At 43.1% G+C, this 12,706-nt stretch overlaps 2 protein-coding genes across 19 annotated transcripts in view; one reads left to right on the top strand and one right to left on the bottom strand.

Annotated features, from left to right (window-relative positions):
• The window catches only part of WDR19 (WD repeat domain 19), a 92,350-nt gene extending 88,101 nt beyond the window's left edge, over window positions 1–4,249 (bottom strand). For 15 of the 18 annotated variants that reach the window (XR_014812318.1, XR_014812321.1, XR_014812320.1 and 12 more), the window contains exons 1-2: window positions 4,209–4,249; window positions 333–424 (exon numbers count right to left, since the gene is read on the bottom strand). Coding sequence is in view for 2 of the 18 variants with exons in the window: in XM_021101111.2 (XP_020956770.2) it covers window positions 333–424; window positions 4,209–4,214 (98 nt within the window). In the remaining 16 variants the exon portion in view is untranslated. Of the gene's footprint in view, window positions 1–332; window positions 425–3,668 lie in introns of all 18 variants that reach the window. The other 3 variants (XR_014812327.1, XM_021101112.2, XM_021101109.2) reach the window with 2 other exon arrangements.
• PRR23E (PRR23 family member E) lies at window positions 1,329–2,024 on the top strand. Its single transcript, XM_084973771.1, has one exon. It carries the CDS (start codon window positions 1,329–1,331, stop codon window positions 2,022–2,024), a length of 696 nt encoding a protein of 231 aa, XP_084829897.1.
• Window positions 4,250–12,706: the final 8,457 nt, after the last annotated feature.

The following is a 12,706-nucleotide window of genomic DNA, read 5'->3' as shown; positions in this document are numbered from 1 at the left end:
ATCTCGAGTGGCTGTGGCTGGCAGCTGTAGCTACAATTGGACCACTAGCCTGGGAACTTCCACATGCCACAGGTGTGGCCCTAAAAAGCCAAAAAAAGGGAGTTTTTTTGAACAAGTAACTTCAGTATTCTCTCATGATCATTTTATAATTTATATGGAAAAAGTTATTAAGCAGAGAAAAGGATCTATGAACTGCGACATTAGTGGAAATAAATATACACCTTTTCATACAATTCAATCACCACCCAAGAATCTTCACTAAATAGGGTGGTTGGGTGGGCACACAACCACCTGGAGTCAAGATGATTAACTAACACTCACAAGTTACTTACCCTGTTACTGCAAGGTAGTTTCCTGATGTTTTTTGCCAGGTAAACCATATTGGTGTGCCAAGCCAAGTCTTTTCGAGCAGTGTGAAAACACGCTAAAATACACAAAAAATACAATTTTTATACTTTCAGAACATACAATTATGCGTTGGTTAGAAATGACGTCAAAACATGATAATGAAAACAGGATTTAGGAGGGTGAAGCCTATGTTGACTAAGAAGTCAACAAGAGAGCAAAATGACTAATCAATCAATCAACAGTCTGAATGGTAAAGTATGGACCTCAATTTTACAGCAGTGTTTATTATAAAACTTTTTTGCTTTTGAATATTAATTTCATAAAGATTTATAATTTAGTGTTTTATAGCTATTAAAGATATAAATAATTTAAACGTGATTAATTATCACTGGCATGGATTTGGGGGATTCAATTGAACAAGACTGCCATTAAAAAATCTGCTGCCGGGAGTTCCCGTCGTGGCGCAGTGGTTAACGAATCCGACTAAGAACCATGAGGTCGCGGGTTCGGTCCCTGCCCCTTGCTCAGTGGGTTAAGGATCCGGCGTTGCCGTGAGCTGTGGTGTAGGTTGCAGATACGGCTCGGATCCTGCGTTGCTGTGGCTCTGGTGTAGGCCGGTGGCTACAGCTCCGATTCAACCCCTAGCCTGGGAACCTCCATATGCCGCGGGAGCGGCCCAAGAAATAGCAACAACAACAACAACAAAAGACAAAAAGACAAAAGACAAAAAAAAAAAAAAAAAAAAAAAAATCTGCTGCCTCCTGCCTCAGACCGAGGCCTCTTTGGACCATTTCAGCTGCCACTGCCTAAGCGCCCAGCAGTTCTTGGGACCTGGCTGGAAGGAAACTGGCTGGAAGGAATCGCCCCAGGAGAATCAGGTTCCAAGGATCCCCCTGGTGTGCCCTGAGCAATCAGCCCAGTGAGGGGCGTGCAGGGAGTGCAGGCAGTCTCTGGACCCTGTATAGCAATTCTCATCTAGGATGGGCACATGTGCATCCAAGGAGCAGGAACCCCAGGCCCCTGCGGAGACCCACGTCACTTGGGCAGCTCCAGCTCTCCAGGCAGCTATGGGCCCTGCCAATGCCTACTGTTCCCGTCTGGGAGCCCAGCCTGCGACTGACCCCGCCTGCTGGCCTGACATGGGGGCCCCCTGTGCTGCGCCCTCCTGGGTGTGGTACCCAGCCCCCTGGAGCTATACCTGGGCACCCTTCCTCAACCAGCTATGGGTAGCACACCCACCTCCAGCTGCCTCAGCACCTTCCATCTGGGCCTGGGGCGTCTCCCACTCTGACCCCCTTGTAAGGAGCCAGCACCTGGCCCCCTTGGCCCCTGAAGTGTTTCCTTACACCGAGGGACCCCCACCCCCATACTCCTCACCCCCTCCACCTCCAAGCCAGGATGCCTCTGCTCACTGTGCCCAGGTAGGGTGGAAGACTCCGGCCAAATCAGCACCCCCGCCTGAAGTGGGAAGGCCATCCAGGGGTGCTTCCCAGTTGAAGACATACCCAGTGCTTCTGTCAAGATGTGCATCCAGGTTCAGCATTTGGGCACCCCAGCCATCCTCCAGCCCAGAGCTCCACCCTCTACCCCCTTCCCCCAGGGCAGACCCTCAGCCTGAGCCCTGCTGCCCTCACTCCCTGGGGCTGCCCCCTAGGGCCCGCCGCCCCCTCTTCTAGCTCTAATATGTCCTTGTGGACCACCCACTAGCACATAGGGGCCTGTGGGGTCCAATGAGGCCAGTTGTGCCCGCTGTCCAAATAGTTTACAGTCTGTCTCCTGAGCCAAGTTGTGCTGATTCAGTTCCTGGCACCTGTGCCTTGGACTCCCCTCTGCCCACAACCCCCCACTGCTGTAAGGGATGGAGGGCATGTGTATTCTGGTAAAGCTATGTGATAGTGTGTGTTTTTACATTTAAATAAATGATGCTCTGCTAAAAAAAAAAAAAACAATCTTTACTGTGATATAAATACAAAATGTCTACACTTCCTTCAAAATAATTTTTTCCTTTGCCCATTAGTTATATTTACTTCATCATTAAGTGTTTAATTTGGCTATTGGGTGGACACTTTCTTAACTGAAAAATCATTCTTTGCATTTAGACACTAACGAACTGTCTATCCACAGGGGGAAAACCACAAACCACAGGGGGACTTGAAATTTTATTGAGGTCTGAAATGTGGGTAGTCCAAATTTAGATGTGCTGTAAATATAAAATTCACATCGGATTTCAAAAATGATCTCACTGATAACTGTTCATATTAATGACATGTGGAAATGATAATACTTTGGATATGCGGGTAAAGCAAGTTATTAATCTCCCCTGTTTCTTTAAAAAGCATTTTAAAGAATTTTACTAAAATTTTTAACTTAAATTGACTCACATTATATTCACATCAAACAATACTGATCTAGAACATCTAGGAACAGAAGAGCTTGAACAAATAAATTTAGTTTTTAGTATCAGGTTAAATTACAGATTAAACAATGATGCCCATGTTTAGGTGTGTGAAGTTTAGGTGGCTTCACAGTCTGAATGGCAACACAAAACTCTTTCAAAAGTCAAAATTAAAGACCAATCACAGGCACTTTCTATGTTAAATCCACCTCTACGGAAAACAGAGGCGGGCTATAACACAGGTGCATCCAAGTTTTGTGGAGCATTAAGAAAACCTTAATAGAAAAAAAAGGGGGGGGGGTATAAAAGCATTCTTCTGCAATTTGATGACCACACTGTCCTGGAACCCCTGCATGCACGTGAAGGATCCCTAAACCTGAACTTCACTCCTCCCGGCTGTGATCTTACACATTACTTTTCTTCAAAGAAACTATATAGACGCTCCATACACATACAATACCCTAGAAAAGGTGCTAGCTTCACATCCACAAAACCAACGTTTAGATTTTGCTTTTTATTTATCAGCTGTAGGGCTTAAATTGATTAAATTGCCTCAAGCACAGAATTCTCAACTGTAAACTAGGAATAGTATCTCCTTACTTCTGGTACTTAATAAATTGCGAAGAGCTTCAGAATTGTGAGTTAAGATTACCGGTCTGTTAACTCCAAACTCACAAATCCCCACCAAAAGCTCCGAGAACGTACAAAATAACTTTAAAATTAAGCCACTTCTTTGCCAGATCAGGGCGGGGGGTAGGGGTGGGGGTGAGGGGTATTGCTTGGTAAAGAGAAGGGTGAACGAGCTGTAGCCAATGACGGGAATGGGGTTCACAAGAAGCCCAAGCCTAGAAACGGTGCGTGCAGAGGATGACTCTCTAGAGACTGAGACCAGCGTGTGCAGATTTCCCAGTGAATAATGTACTACCAGGTGATCCGAAAATTGCAGTGGTCCCAGGCAATACAATTTGAGATTATTCTTTCGGAGGCTTTTCACTCTTTTTAAGGCACTAAGCAAATGCGCGGCTTGCAGGGGTTTCGCAGAAGATGAGACAGCTTGACACCCGAACAAGTGAACTTCACCGCGACCCTCCAAACGCATTCACACAAACCGTTCCTTCCACCGTGAGAAGTTCGGGGTGCCCAGATCCAGTCTACTCATTTCCAGCTGTGGCAGGGTTCCCTCTTTCTGCACTGCATCAACTGCGCCTACGGTCTCCGAAATGAGAGGCCTCCCTCCCCGCCTTCTCCTCTTCAATTATCCTTTCCCTTCGTTCCTTCAACTTCGCCCCTGCTCTCCTCTCCGTGGTCATCCCGCTCCTCCATTTCCCACTTCTCACGCACTCGGAAAGAGGAAAGGCGGGTTCAATCCCTTACCCTCAAAACGATTCTCAGTGGGAAAAGGAAAGAGCTAGCGGTCGCGTCTTCCTACACCCCCCACCCCCCGCGGGGTTTGTAAGTTATTTACCTTCATCTCAAGGCTTCAGCTGCCGCGCGAGGCTTGCGAGTGCGCAGGCGCACCCAGTCTCCTCCAAGAAGGCCACCGCGTTCCCGTCACCCAGGAGACCGCGCGAGCAGTAGCCAATCAGGGAACGTCAGCTGAGGGGCGGTGCCTCGCGGGGTCGGGGAGGTGGGGGCGGGAGGCGGAAGGCGGGGACTGCAATCACAGGATGCCAGCGTAGCAAGGCCCAGAGAAATTAGGCGTCGCAAGGCTCTGTTGCGCCTCGGCTTCCTGCCTGGGCCAATGGAATGAAACCCTCCAGAAGGAGGCGGGTTATGGGAGACCCGGAAGGCGCCTGCGTAAATTTCGGCCGCCGCTGCTGAAAAGGCAATGGTGGCCAGAGGGGGCGCGGAGAAATTTCAAAAAAAGAAAGGAGAGGAGCGTTGGATTAAAGCAGGAGGGAATTGGTTCCTGGGGCAAATAGTCTAACGCAATCTACATAGAGAGATCACTCTGCAGCTATTCAAAGGACGTTAAAGTTGAAGACTGATTTCTTTGGGGGACATATTTATATCTTCAGATGTTTAAATTCGAATGCAAGACCTGCACGTTCAAACGGAGATTATTTAAGATAGGTGATTGGGTGAAGGAGAAAAAGGTTATAGAGAAGTGAAAACTCAGAAATGGCCTTTGTAATATTTAAAACAGAGTGAATGGGACTTTTTAGGTTTACAGAATGTTAGGAGAGACAAAAATTTACTTTTACCTTTAGGGCCTGAGAAATAAACTGACATGAGACCAATTAATGGGAGAAAAAGCGTATAAATTTCTATGTATTATGTTTACATGACAGGAGAATTAAATTAGTTAAAAAAAAACCAAATTCCTACATCAAAATATTAATTTGAGGGAGTTCCCCTCATGGCGCAGTGGAAACCAATCCGACTAGGAACCGTGAGGTTGCGGGTTCCATCCCTGACCTGCTCAGTGGGGTAAGGATCTGCCTTTGCTCTGAGCTGTGATGTAGGTCGCAGACGCGGCTCAGATCTGGCTTGGCTGTGGCTGTGGCTGTGGCTAGGCTGTCGGCAATAGCTCTGATTAGACCCCTAGCCTGGAAACCTCCATATGCCGCACTGTGGACCTAAAAAGACCAAGACAAAAAAAACCAATAATAATAATTTGAGCAACATATTTCTAAGTTTTGCTCTTGTATGTACCAGTTTTACTGTGAATTTATAATTATGGTGTATATATGTCTTTAACACATTTATTTAGGTCAAATAATAAATATAACACATTTATTAGGTTGCTTAGTACTGAGCAATAGAAAAGGATGCAATCCTGATAAAATAGATCTTAGTTTTCCCATACCAATTAACTCAGCTTTTCCTTTTTCCTGCTTTTGAGGCTGAATCATTTAGATCATTGGTTTTCTAACTTTACTGTGTATCTGGTAGATTTAGTGGGTGTTAGAATCACCTCCAGGGCCTGCTGAAACTGATGGCCTGGCCCCACCCCCAGAGCCTCTGATTTAGTAATTCTGGGATGGACTTGGAGAATTTACATTTCTAACAAGTCCCCAGGTGATGCTGATTAGGCCCTTCTGTAGATTACACTTGGAGGCCGCAGTTCTCTAGATGATTGTTTCCTAGGAGTTCCCTTCATGGTGCAGCAAAACCAACCCCACTAGGAACCATGAGGTTGTGGGTTCCATCCCTGGCCTCTCTCAGTGGGTTAGGGAGGATTCGGCATTGCCTTGAACTGTGGTGTAGGTTGCAGACATGGCTTGGATCTGGCATTGGTGTGGCTGTGGAGGAGGCCAGCAGCTGTAGCTGCGATTAGACCCCTACCCTGGGAATCTTCATATGCCTCAGGTGCGGCCCTAAAAAGCAAATAGTTTCCTAAATCCCCTCCATGTTTTATCATTATGTGTTATACTGAAAACAGTCCATTCCTTTTTTAAGTTTACAAAGCAACAAATCTTTTCCTAATACATGCCTTCTGAAAGTCACTTTTCAAGCTATTATTTTTAAGCTGCAAGTAGCATTTGGTATTGTTATTTTACGTAAAACAGGGATCCTAATTAATGCCTAGTTTTTTTGTTTTTTATTATTCTGTTTTTTTCATTAGGCCAAAAGAATAGGTAGGACTTCAATAGATGGATAAAAGGGAAAGCATCGTTAGAGGTAATGAGGTACAGTTGAAGAGGTAAAACGGGATTTGAACCCAGTAACAACACTTTGTAACTTAATTATGTAACGTGATTAAACCTGTTCATCTGCAAAAGGATCTGGTGTCCACGTGTTGGGAGAGATTCACTGAAGCATTAGCTAGTCTATGGGAAGGGGTGATTCCAGAGTGCATGGAGCTATTTTCTAAAATAAATTATACAGCTTAAGAAGTTACCATCAAGGCTCAGTGGAAACGAATCTGATTAATATCTGTGAGAACACAGGTTCGATCCCTGGCCTCACTCAGTGGGTTAAGGATCTAGCGTTGCTGTGAGCTGTGGTGTAGGTCATAGGTGTGGTTTGGATCCCAGGCTGCTGCGGCTGTGGCATAGGCTGGCGGCTACAGCTCTGATTGGACCCCTAGCCTGGGAACCTCCATGTGCTGTGGGTTTGGCCCTGAGAAGACAAAAATAAAATAAATTATATAACTTAAAATTGATTGTTTATTTAAACATGCATAAGTATCAGAGCAATCTCCAGGAACCTCTAATTTACTTGGAAAAATATGGCATTATGAAAATTTATATCCACTACAAAAACTGGTAAAAATGGCATGAAGCTTGTCAAAAGGATGCTGAGAAAAATGAGGAACATAACTTGCTTACTATCAGGAAAAATTGTTTTTCTAGAGAGAGAGAAAGGGAGAGAGAGAAGAAACTTTCCAGGGTGAAGAGGAAGAGAGATAGCATTGGAGATGGAAAATAATATTTAATATTAAGTGCAGATAAAGGAACTAAGAAATTTAGGTGGAATTCAGATTTTTTTAAAAAAATGGATGTAAATAGAATTTTTATTGAACACTATATTTCCAGTAAATACCAGTATTGTTTGACCATCTTATATTTTTGCCTTCAATTTATCATTTACACTTCCAGACTTTGAAACGATGGCCATTTGGAGTTCCTGCTGTGGTGCAGCATGTTAAGAACCCAGCTCCAGGGGCTGGGGTCCCTGAGGTATGAGTATGATCCCCAGCCAGGGCAATGGGTTAAAGGATCAGGTGTTGCTACAGCTGCAGAATAGTTTGCAGCTATGGCTCAGATTCAGCCCCTAGCTCAGGAACTTCTATATGCTGCAGGTGTGGCCATTTAAAAGAAAAAAAAACTGCCATTTGAGGAAATAATTTCCTATCAATGTTATATAGAAAGGAAGTCTAACAAGCATAACAATTACTAACTAGGGAAAGATAGTGTATTCAAAAATAATACCTGGGAGTTTCCAGTACGGCTCAGCGGGTTAAGAACCTGAAGAGTAACCATGAGGATGTGGGTTTGATCCCTGGCCTCACTCAGTGGATTAAGGATCCAGCATTGCTGTGAACTGTGGTGTAGTTTGCAGACATGGTTTGGATCCTGTGTTGCTCTAGCTGTGGTGTAGGCCAGGACTTGCAGCTTGGATTTGACCCTGGCCTGGAAACCTCCATATGCTGTAGGTGTGGCCCTAAAAAGGAAAAAAAAAAAAAATATATATATATATATATATGTGTGTGTGTGTGTGTGTGTGTGTATATATGTATATATGATTAGAGGATTCTAAACTGAACACATTTCCCTTTGGTTCCCTGACTAATGTCAGCAGCTAAAAATATTAACATCATTTGAAAATTATTAATTGCTATCATATATAATTAATTTTAAGCTTAATATATAATTGAATATTCAACATTAAGCCAATTATCTTTGTCCAGTTTTGTGCCAAGCATGATTCTGTGTGCACATATGTGGCTATGAATCAAATAGCCAAGGAAATTAAGAAATTAAAATTAGTTCTGGGTCCATGACAATCCAATGATTCCTATTCTCTAAGGGAAATTTTTGCATTACCTCCCCTGAGTTGATATTGTGGTTCTTACTCCTGACTGCTGTTAGAATTACTCAGGGGTCACTTGGGGTAGCTCAGGCTCAACCCAGATTTACTGAAACAATTTCTAGAGATGAAGCCCATCTTTCTTTCCTTCTCTTTCTCTCTCTCCCCCAACCCTTTAACTCTGTGATTACAGAGTTTGAAATCATGGTTTATTCGAGTATGCCAAATCTAAAGAAGCAGATGGAAAGCCTGTTTTGTTTCTGAAGATGAATAGCTACTTCTGCTAAAAACCTATGCTCATGAATGTAAAATGGCTTTGTTGCTCTGGAAACCAGTCTGCCAATTCCTTAAAAAGTTAAACATAGTATTACCATATGACTCAGCAATCCCATTCCTAGTTATATACCCTAAAGAATTAAAAACAGGGTTTCAAGCAAATACTCATATATATATGTTCATAGCAGCACTATTCAAATTAGCCAAAAGGCAGAACCAACCTAATGTCCATGAATGGATAAACCAATTGTGGTGTACACATACAATGGAATATTATTCCAGCAAGAAAAAGGAATGAAGCATTGATACATTTCTTGCCATAACATGGATGAATCTTGAAAATACACTAAATAAAAGAAGTCATAGGGAGTTCCCGTCGTGGCGCAGTGGTTAACAAATCTGACTAGGAACCATGAGGTTGCGGGTTCGGTCCCTGCCCTTGCTCAGTGGGTTAGCGATCCGGCGTTGCCGTGAGCTGTGGTGTAGGTTGCAGACGCGGCTCGGATCCTGCGTTGCTGTGGCTCTGGCGTAGGCTGGCGGCCACAGCTCCGATTAGACCCCTAGCCTGGGAACCTCCATATGCCGCAGGAGCGGCCCAAGAAATAGCAACAACAACAACAACAAAAAGACAAAAAAAAAAAAAAATAATAATAAAAAAAAAAAAAAAAAGAAGTCATAAAGAGTCACATATAATATGAGTCTATATGAAATATCCAGAAGAGGTAAATCCATAGAGATGGAATGTGGATTGGTGGTTGCCAGAAACTGCAGAAAGAGGTGTGGGGGTAGGGGTAATTACTATAGGGTTATAGGCTATAGGGTTTTCTTATGAAAATATTTTGGAACTAGATAGAGGCGGTGGTTGCACAGCATTGTAAGAATGCTCAGTACTACTGAATTGTTGACTTTAAAATGGTTAATATTATTATGAATTTCATATTTATTTATTTACTGCTTTTTAAGGATGCACCTGGGACATATGGAAATTCCTAGACCGGGGTCGAATCAGAGCTGCAGCTACCAGTCTACACCACAGCCACAGCCACACCAGATCCGAGCTGCATCTATGACCTACACCAAAGCTCATGGCAATGCCAGATCCTTAACCCACGGAGTGAGACTTGGGATCTAACCTGCATCCTCATGGATAATAGTTGGATTTGTTATTGCTGAACCATGACAGGAACTCAAGACTTAATTTTAAAAATTCTATGTACAAACATGTATAAACATGGAAACTTTACTTTTTTTTTTTTTTTTCTTCCATTGTTAGGGCCACACGTCATGCAGTGGAAGTTCAGTTTAAAGCTTGTCATTAAACAACTACTGAATCTACTTAATCACACGATGGAGGTTTTTTGTTTATCTCATGAAAAACCTGGCACAGAAGCCATGCCTTACCTTATTCTGAATACCCCTAAGAGTATACCATATCTGGAGATTCAAATTTTTTCTTAAGCTGGGTGTTCGGGTCCACACTGAGAAGCATGCGGGGATCAAAGGGTATCCATTAGTCCAATAATTAGTGTTAGTGATTAAAAAACTTCTGTCCTCCAAAGGTAAATGACTGAAGACAGTACTTTCTCTAAAAGGGCAGAGAAGAAGCCATGGCAAAGGGAAGGAAGGAAATCGAAGAAAATAAAAGGGCAATAGGAAAAATTAGGGTAGTAGGGTTAAAAGATGTGAATACTGTCTTAAGTAGCTGCAGACTTCAAGTTTTTTTCTTGAAAACACTCCAGAAATGTGAATTTTTCTTTAAAAAAAGAAAATATAAGGACATTCTAATGGTATTTTAAAATGCTAAGCAATGGGATCCATTTGGAACCTAGGGAAAAGTTACCATTTGAGGCACAATCTTCTGAAAGAGTGAAAGTGATGGATAAGCAGTATAACTGCCATACTCCAACATTCTATGATAAACACATAGGATCCGACTGAGAGGGAGAAGCTGTCAGAGGCCTGACACCTGCCCTTAGGCTTGTTCTAATTGACACTAGATGCACAAAAGGACACAAGTGTAACCCAGAGCTAATGAAATGGAGCAAGACCCTATAGTTCTTCCCCCACCATGTCCTCCACCTGCCTTTGTAGAAAAATTTTAGTCAAGGAATTAACCAGAGATGTGCGGAATGCAAGAAACAAAGGAAAACAAGCAATCGAGGCCAAATAATAACAGTGTAGTCATTAAGCAAAGTCAAGGGCCTTTAGTTCCTTTTCAAGGGATAAAGCTAAGATTCGGAGCCATATCCTGTGAGCTGTCTTACAGATACTGAAACCCCCACCACGTGGAAGAAGTTAATGACATGGTGACCAGACTCAGCTGTGACATAAGCTGTCATGATTCTGAGAACTGGCCTCAAAGAAATGGGAACAAACCAACCCTGGATCTAAAGACTCACTGCACTTAATCAAGATGATGCTGCTCTGATCACTGCATGACCAATTTCAAGATGACGGTCAGAGGGGACTGCGCTGGTGCTGCCCCTAGCCCCCTCCCTCGGCCTGTAAGAGCTCTTGCCCACTGATTGTCAGTGGGGGTAGTTGGCCTTTGGACAGGAGTCTGCCCCTACCTGCACCCCCAGTTGCCAGCATCTGAAATCAAGCTAATTTTCCTTCCCAATGATCTTGCCTCTTTATTGGCTTTAGAGCGGCCAGCAGCTGGACCCCACTTTCAATAACATTAAGGCCCTAACACTCTCTGGTTACATCATGTCTCTCAAACCCTAAAGCTAGCCCTGAAGATAGAACACATTTTTATCTTCCTAATTAATAAATATTCCTAGTAAAAAAAAATATGCTCTTCATTTCAAAGGTTTCAACATCTCTTCCCATGCTTCATACTCTCTAAACTCTTCTAATAGGGAAAGGGTATCAATTGGCTTCTCAGGATTTCTTGGAAGGAAGAAATAGGAAACTGAGTTTTGTCTGCTTCATATGCAATATGGATCATTTGCTTAACATATATTTCCTGTTGGTGGAGTTAACATGGAGAAAAGCTGTCACTGGCAATTCTGAGCTCAGATGTGCAGTTTTCAATATTCAATTATTTGTAGATGATTTTCAGCTCCACTCATGTTTCCTATGCATCTGAAGAAGGCAAGAAATTAGCTTTGTGGAAAAGTGGGAGGAGGCCTAGAACACAGAGAATATGTGTTAAGCCTAAAAGGGATCTATCTTTTAAAACCACTTTACCAAATTTTGAAACAGAGTTACAGGAATGGAAATTTCTCCCCCGCCCCTGAATTGTTTGAAAGTACCTTGCCTGCATGATGCCCCATCATCTCAGAATACTTTGTATTTCCTGCAAAGACATTTGTCTACAAAATCACAATGCAACCATAAAAATCAAGAAGTGAACATCAGTACATTATCTTAATCTCGTCACATTACACAAGTTTAACAGTTCTTGTGTAATGTCTTTTTTTTTTTTTTTTTTTTTGTCTTTTGTCTTTTTTAGGGCCGCACCCGTGGCATATGGAAGTTCCCAGGATAGAGGTTCAATCAGAGCTGCAGCTGCTGGCCTACACCACAGCCAGAGCAACACAGGATCCGAGCCACATCTGCAACCTACACCATAGCTCATGGCAATGCCGGTTCCTTAACCTACCTCAGTGGATCGAACCCACATCCTCATGGTTCCTAGTCGGGTTCGTTAACCACTGAGCTACAACGGGAACTTCTTGTAATGTCTTTTATAGTGAAAGAATTCAATCCGGGATCATGCATTGCATTTAATTGCCATTTTCTTTAGTCTTCACCTGGTATGACTACTCAGTTTTAACTTTTATGCCTCAGCATGTTTGAAAAATTCCAGGCTAGTTGTAACTGAGCAGGACTCTTGAGGTCTTTCCAGTATAGACCCCCACTCAGGTCCTCCACCTGCCTTTTTGTCTATAGAAAAACTCTAGTCAAAGAATCAATTTAACCAGAGAAGTGAGAAAGTACAGAGAAAAAGGAAAAGAATTAAGCCAGACTAAGTAATAATAGTTTAGCCATTTAACAAGGTCAAGGACTTTTCCTTCTTCTTCAAAGACTATAGATAGAATGAGTCATGTCTTTGGAGCTGTTTTGCAGGTGCTGAAGCCCCCACTGGATGGAAGAAGTTAGCTGTAGGCTGCCCAGAGGAATGTAGACCTCAGGTGGGTTGGAACCATAAGGGGGATGATGCCGACTCCCAATTACCTCACCACCAACCAATCAGAAGAATGTCCA

The sequence above is a fragment of the Sus scrofa genome, chromosome 8 (genome assembly GCF_054392235.1).
Source record: "Sus scrofa isolate SSC_HxYL_T2T_F1_AM1 chromosome 8, Sscrofa_HxYL_maternal_Yorkshire_Landrace_v2.0, whole genome shotgun sequence".
In the NCBI taxonomy this organism is placed as follows: domain Eukaryota; kingdom Metazoa; phylum Chordata; class Mammalia; order Artiodactyla; family Suidae; genus Sus; species Sus scrofa.
The sequence above is the reverse complement of the archived record's forward strand: the minus strand, read 5'-3'. Positions and strand labels throughout refer to the sequence as shown.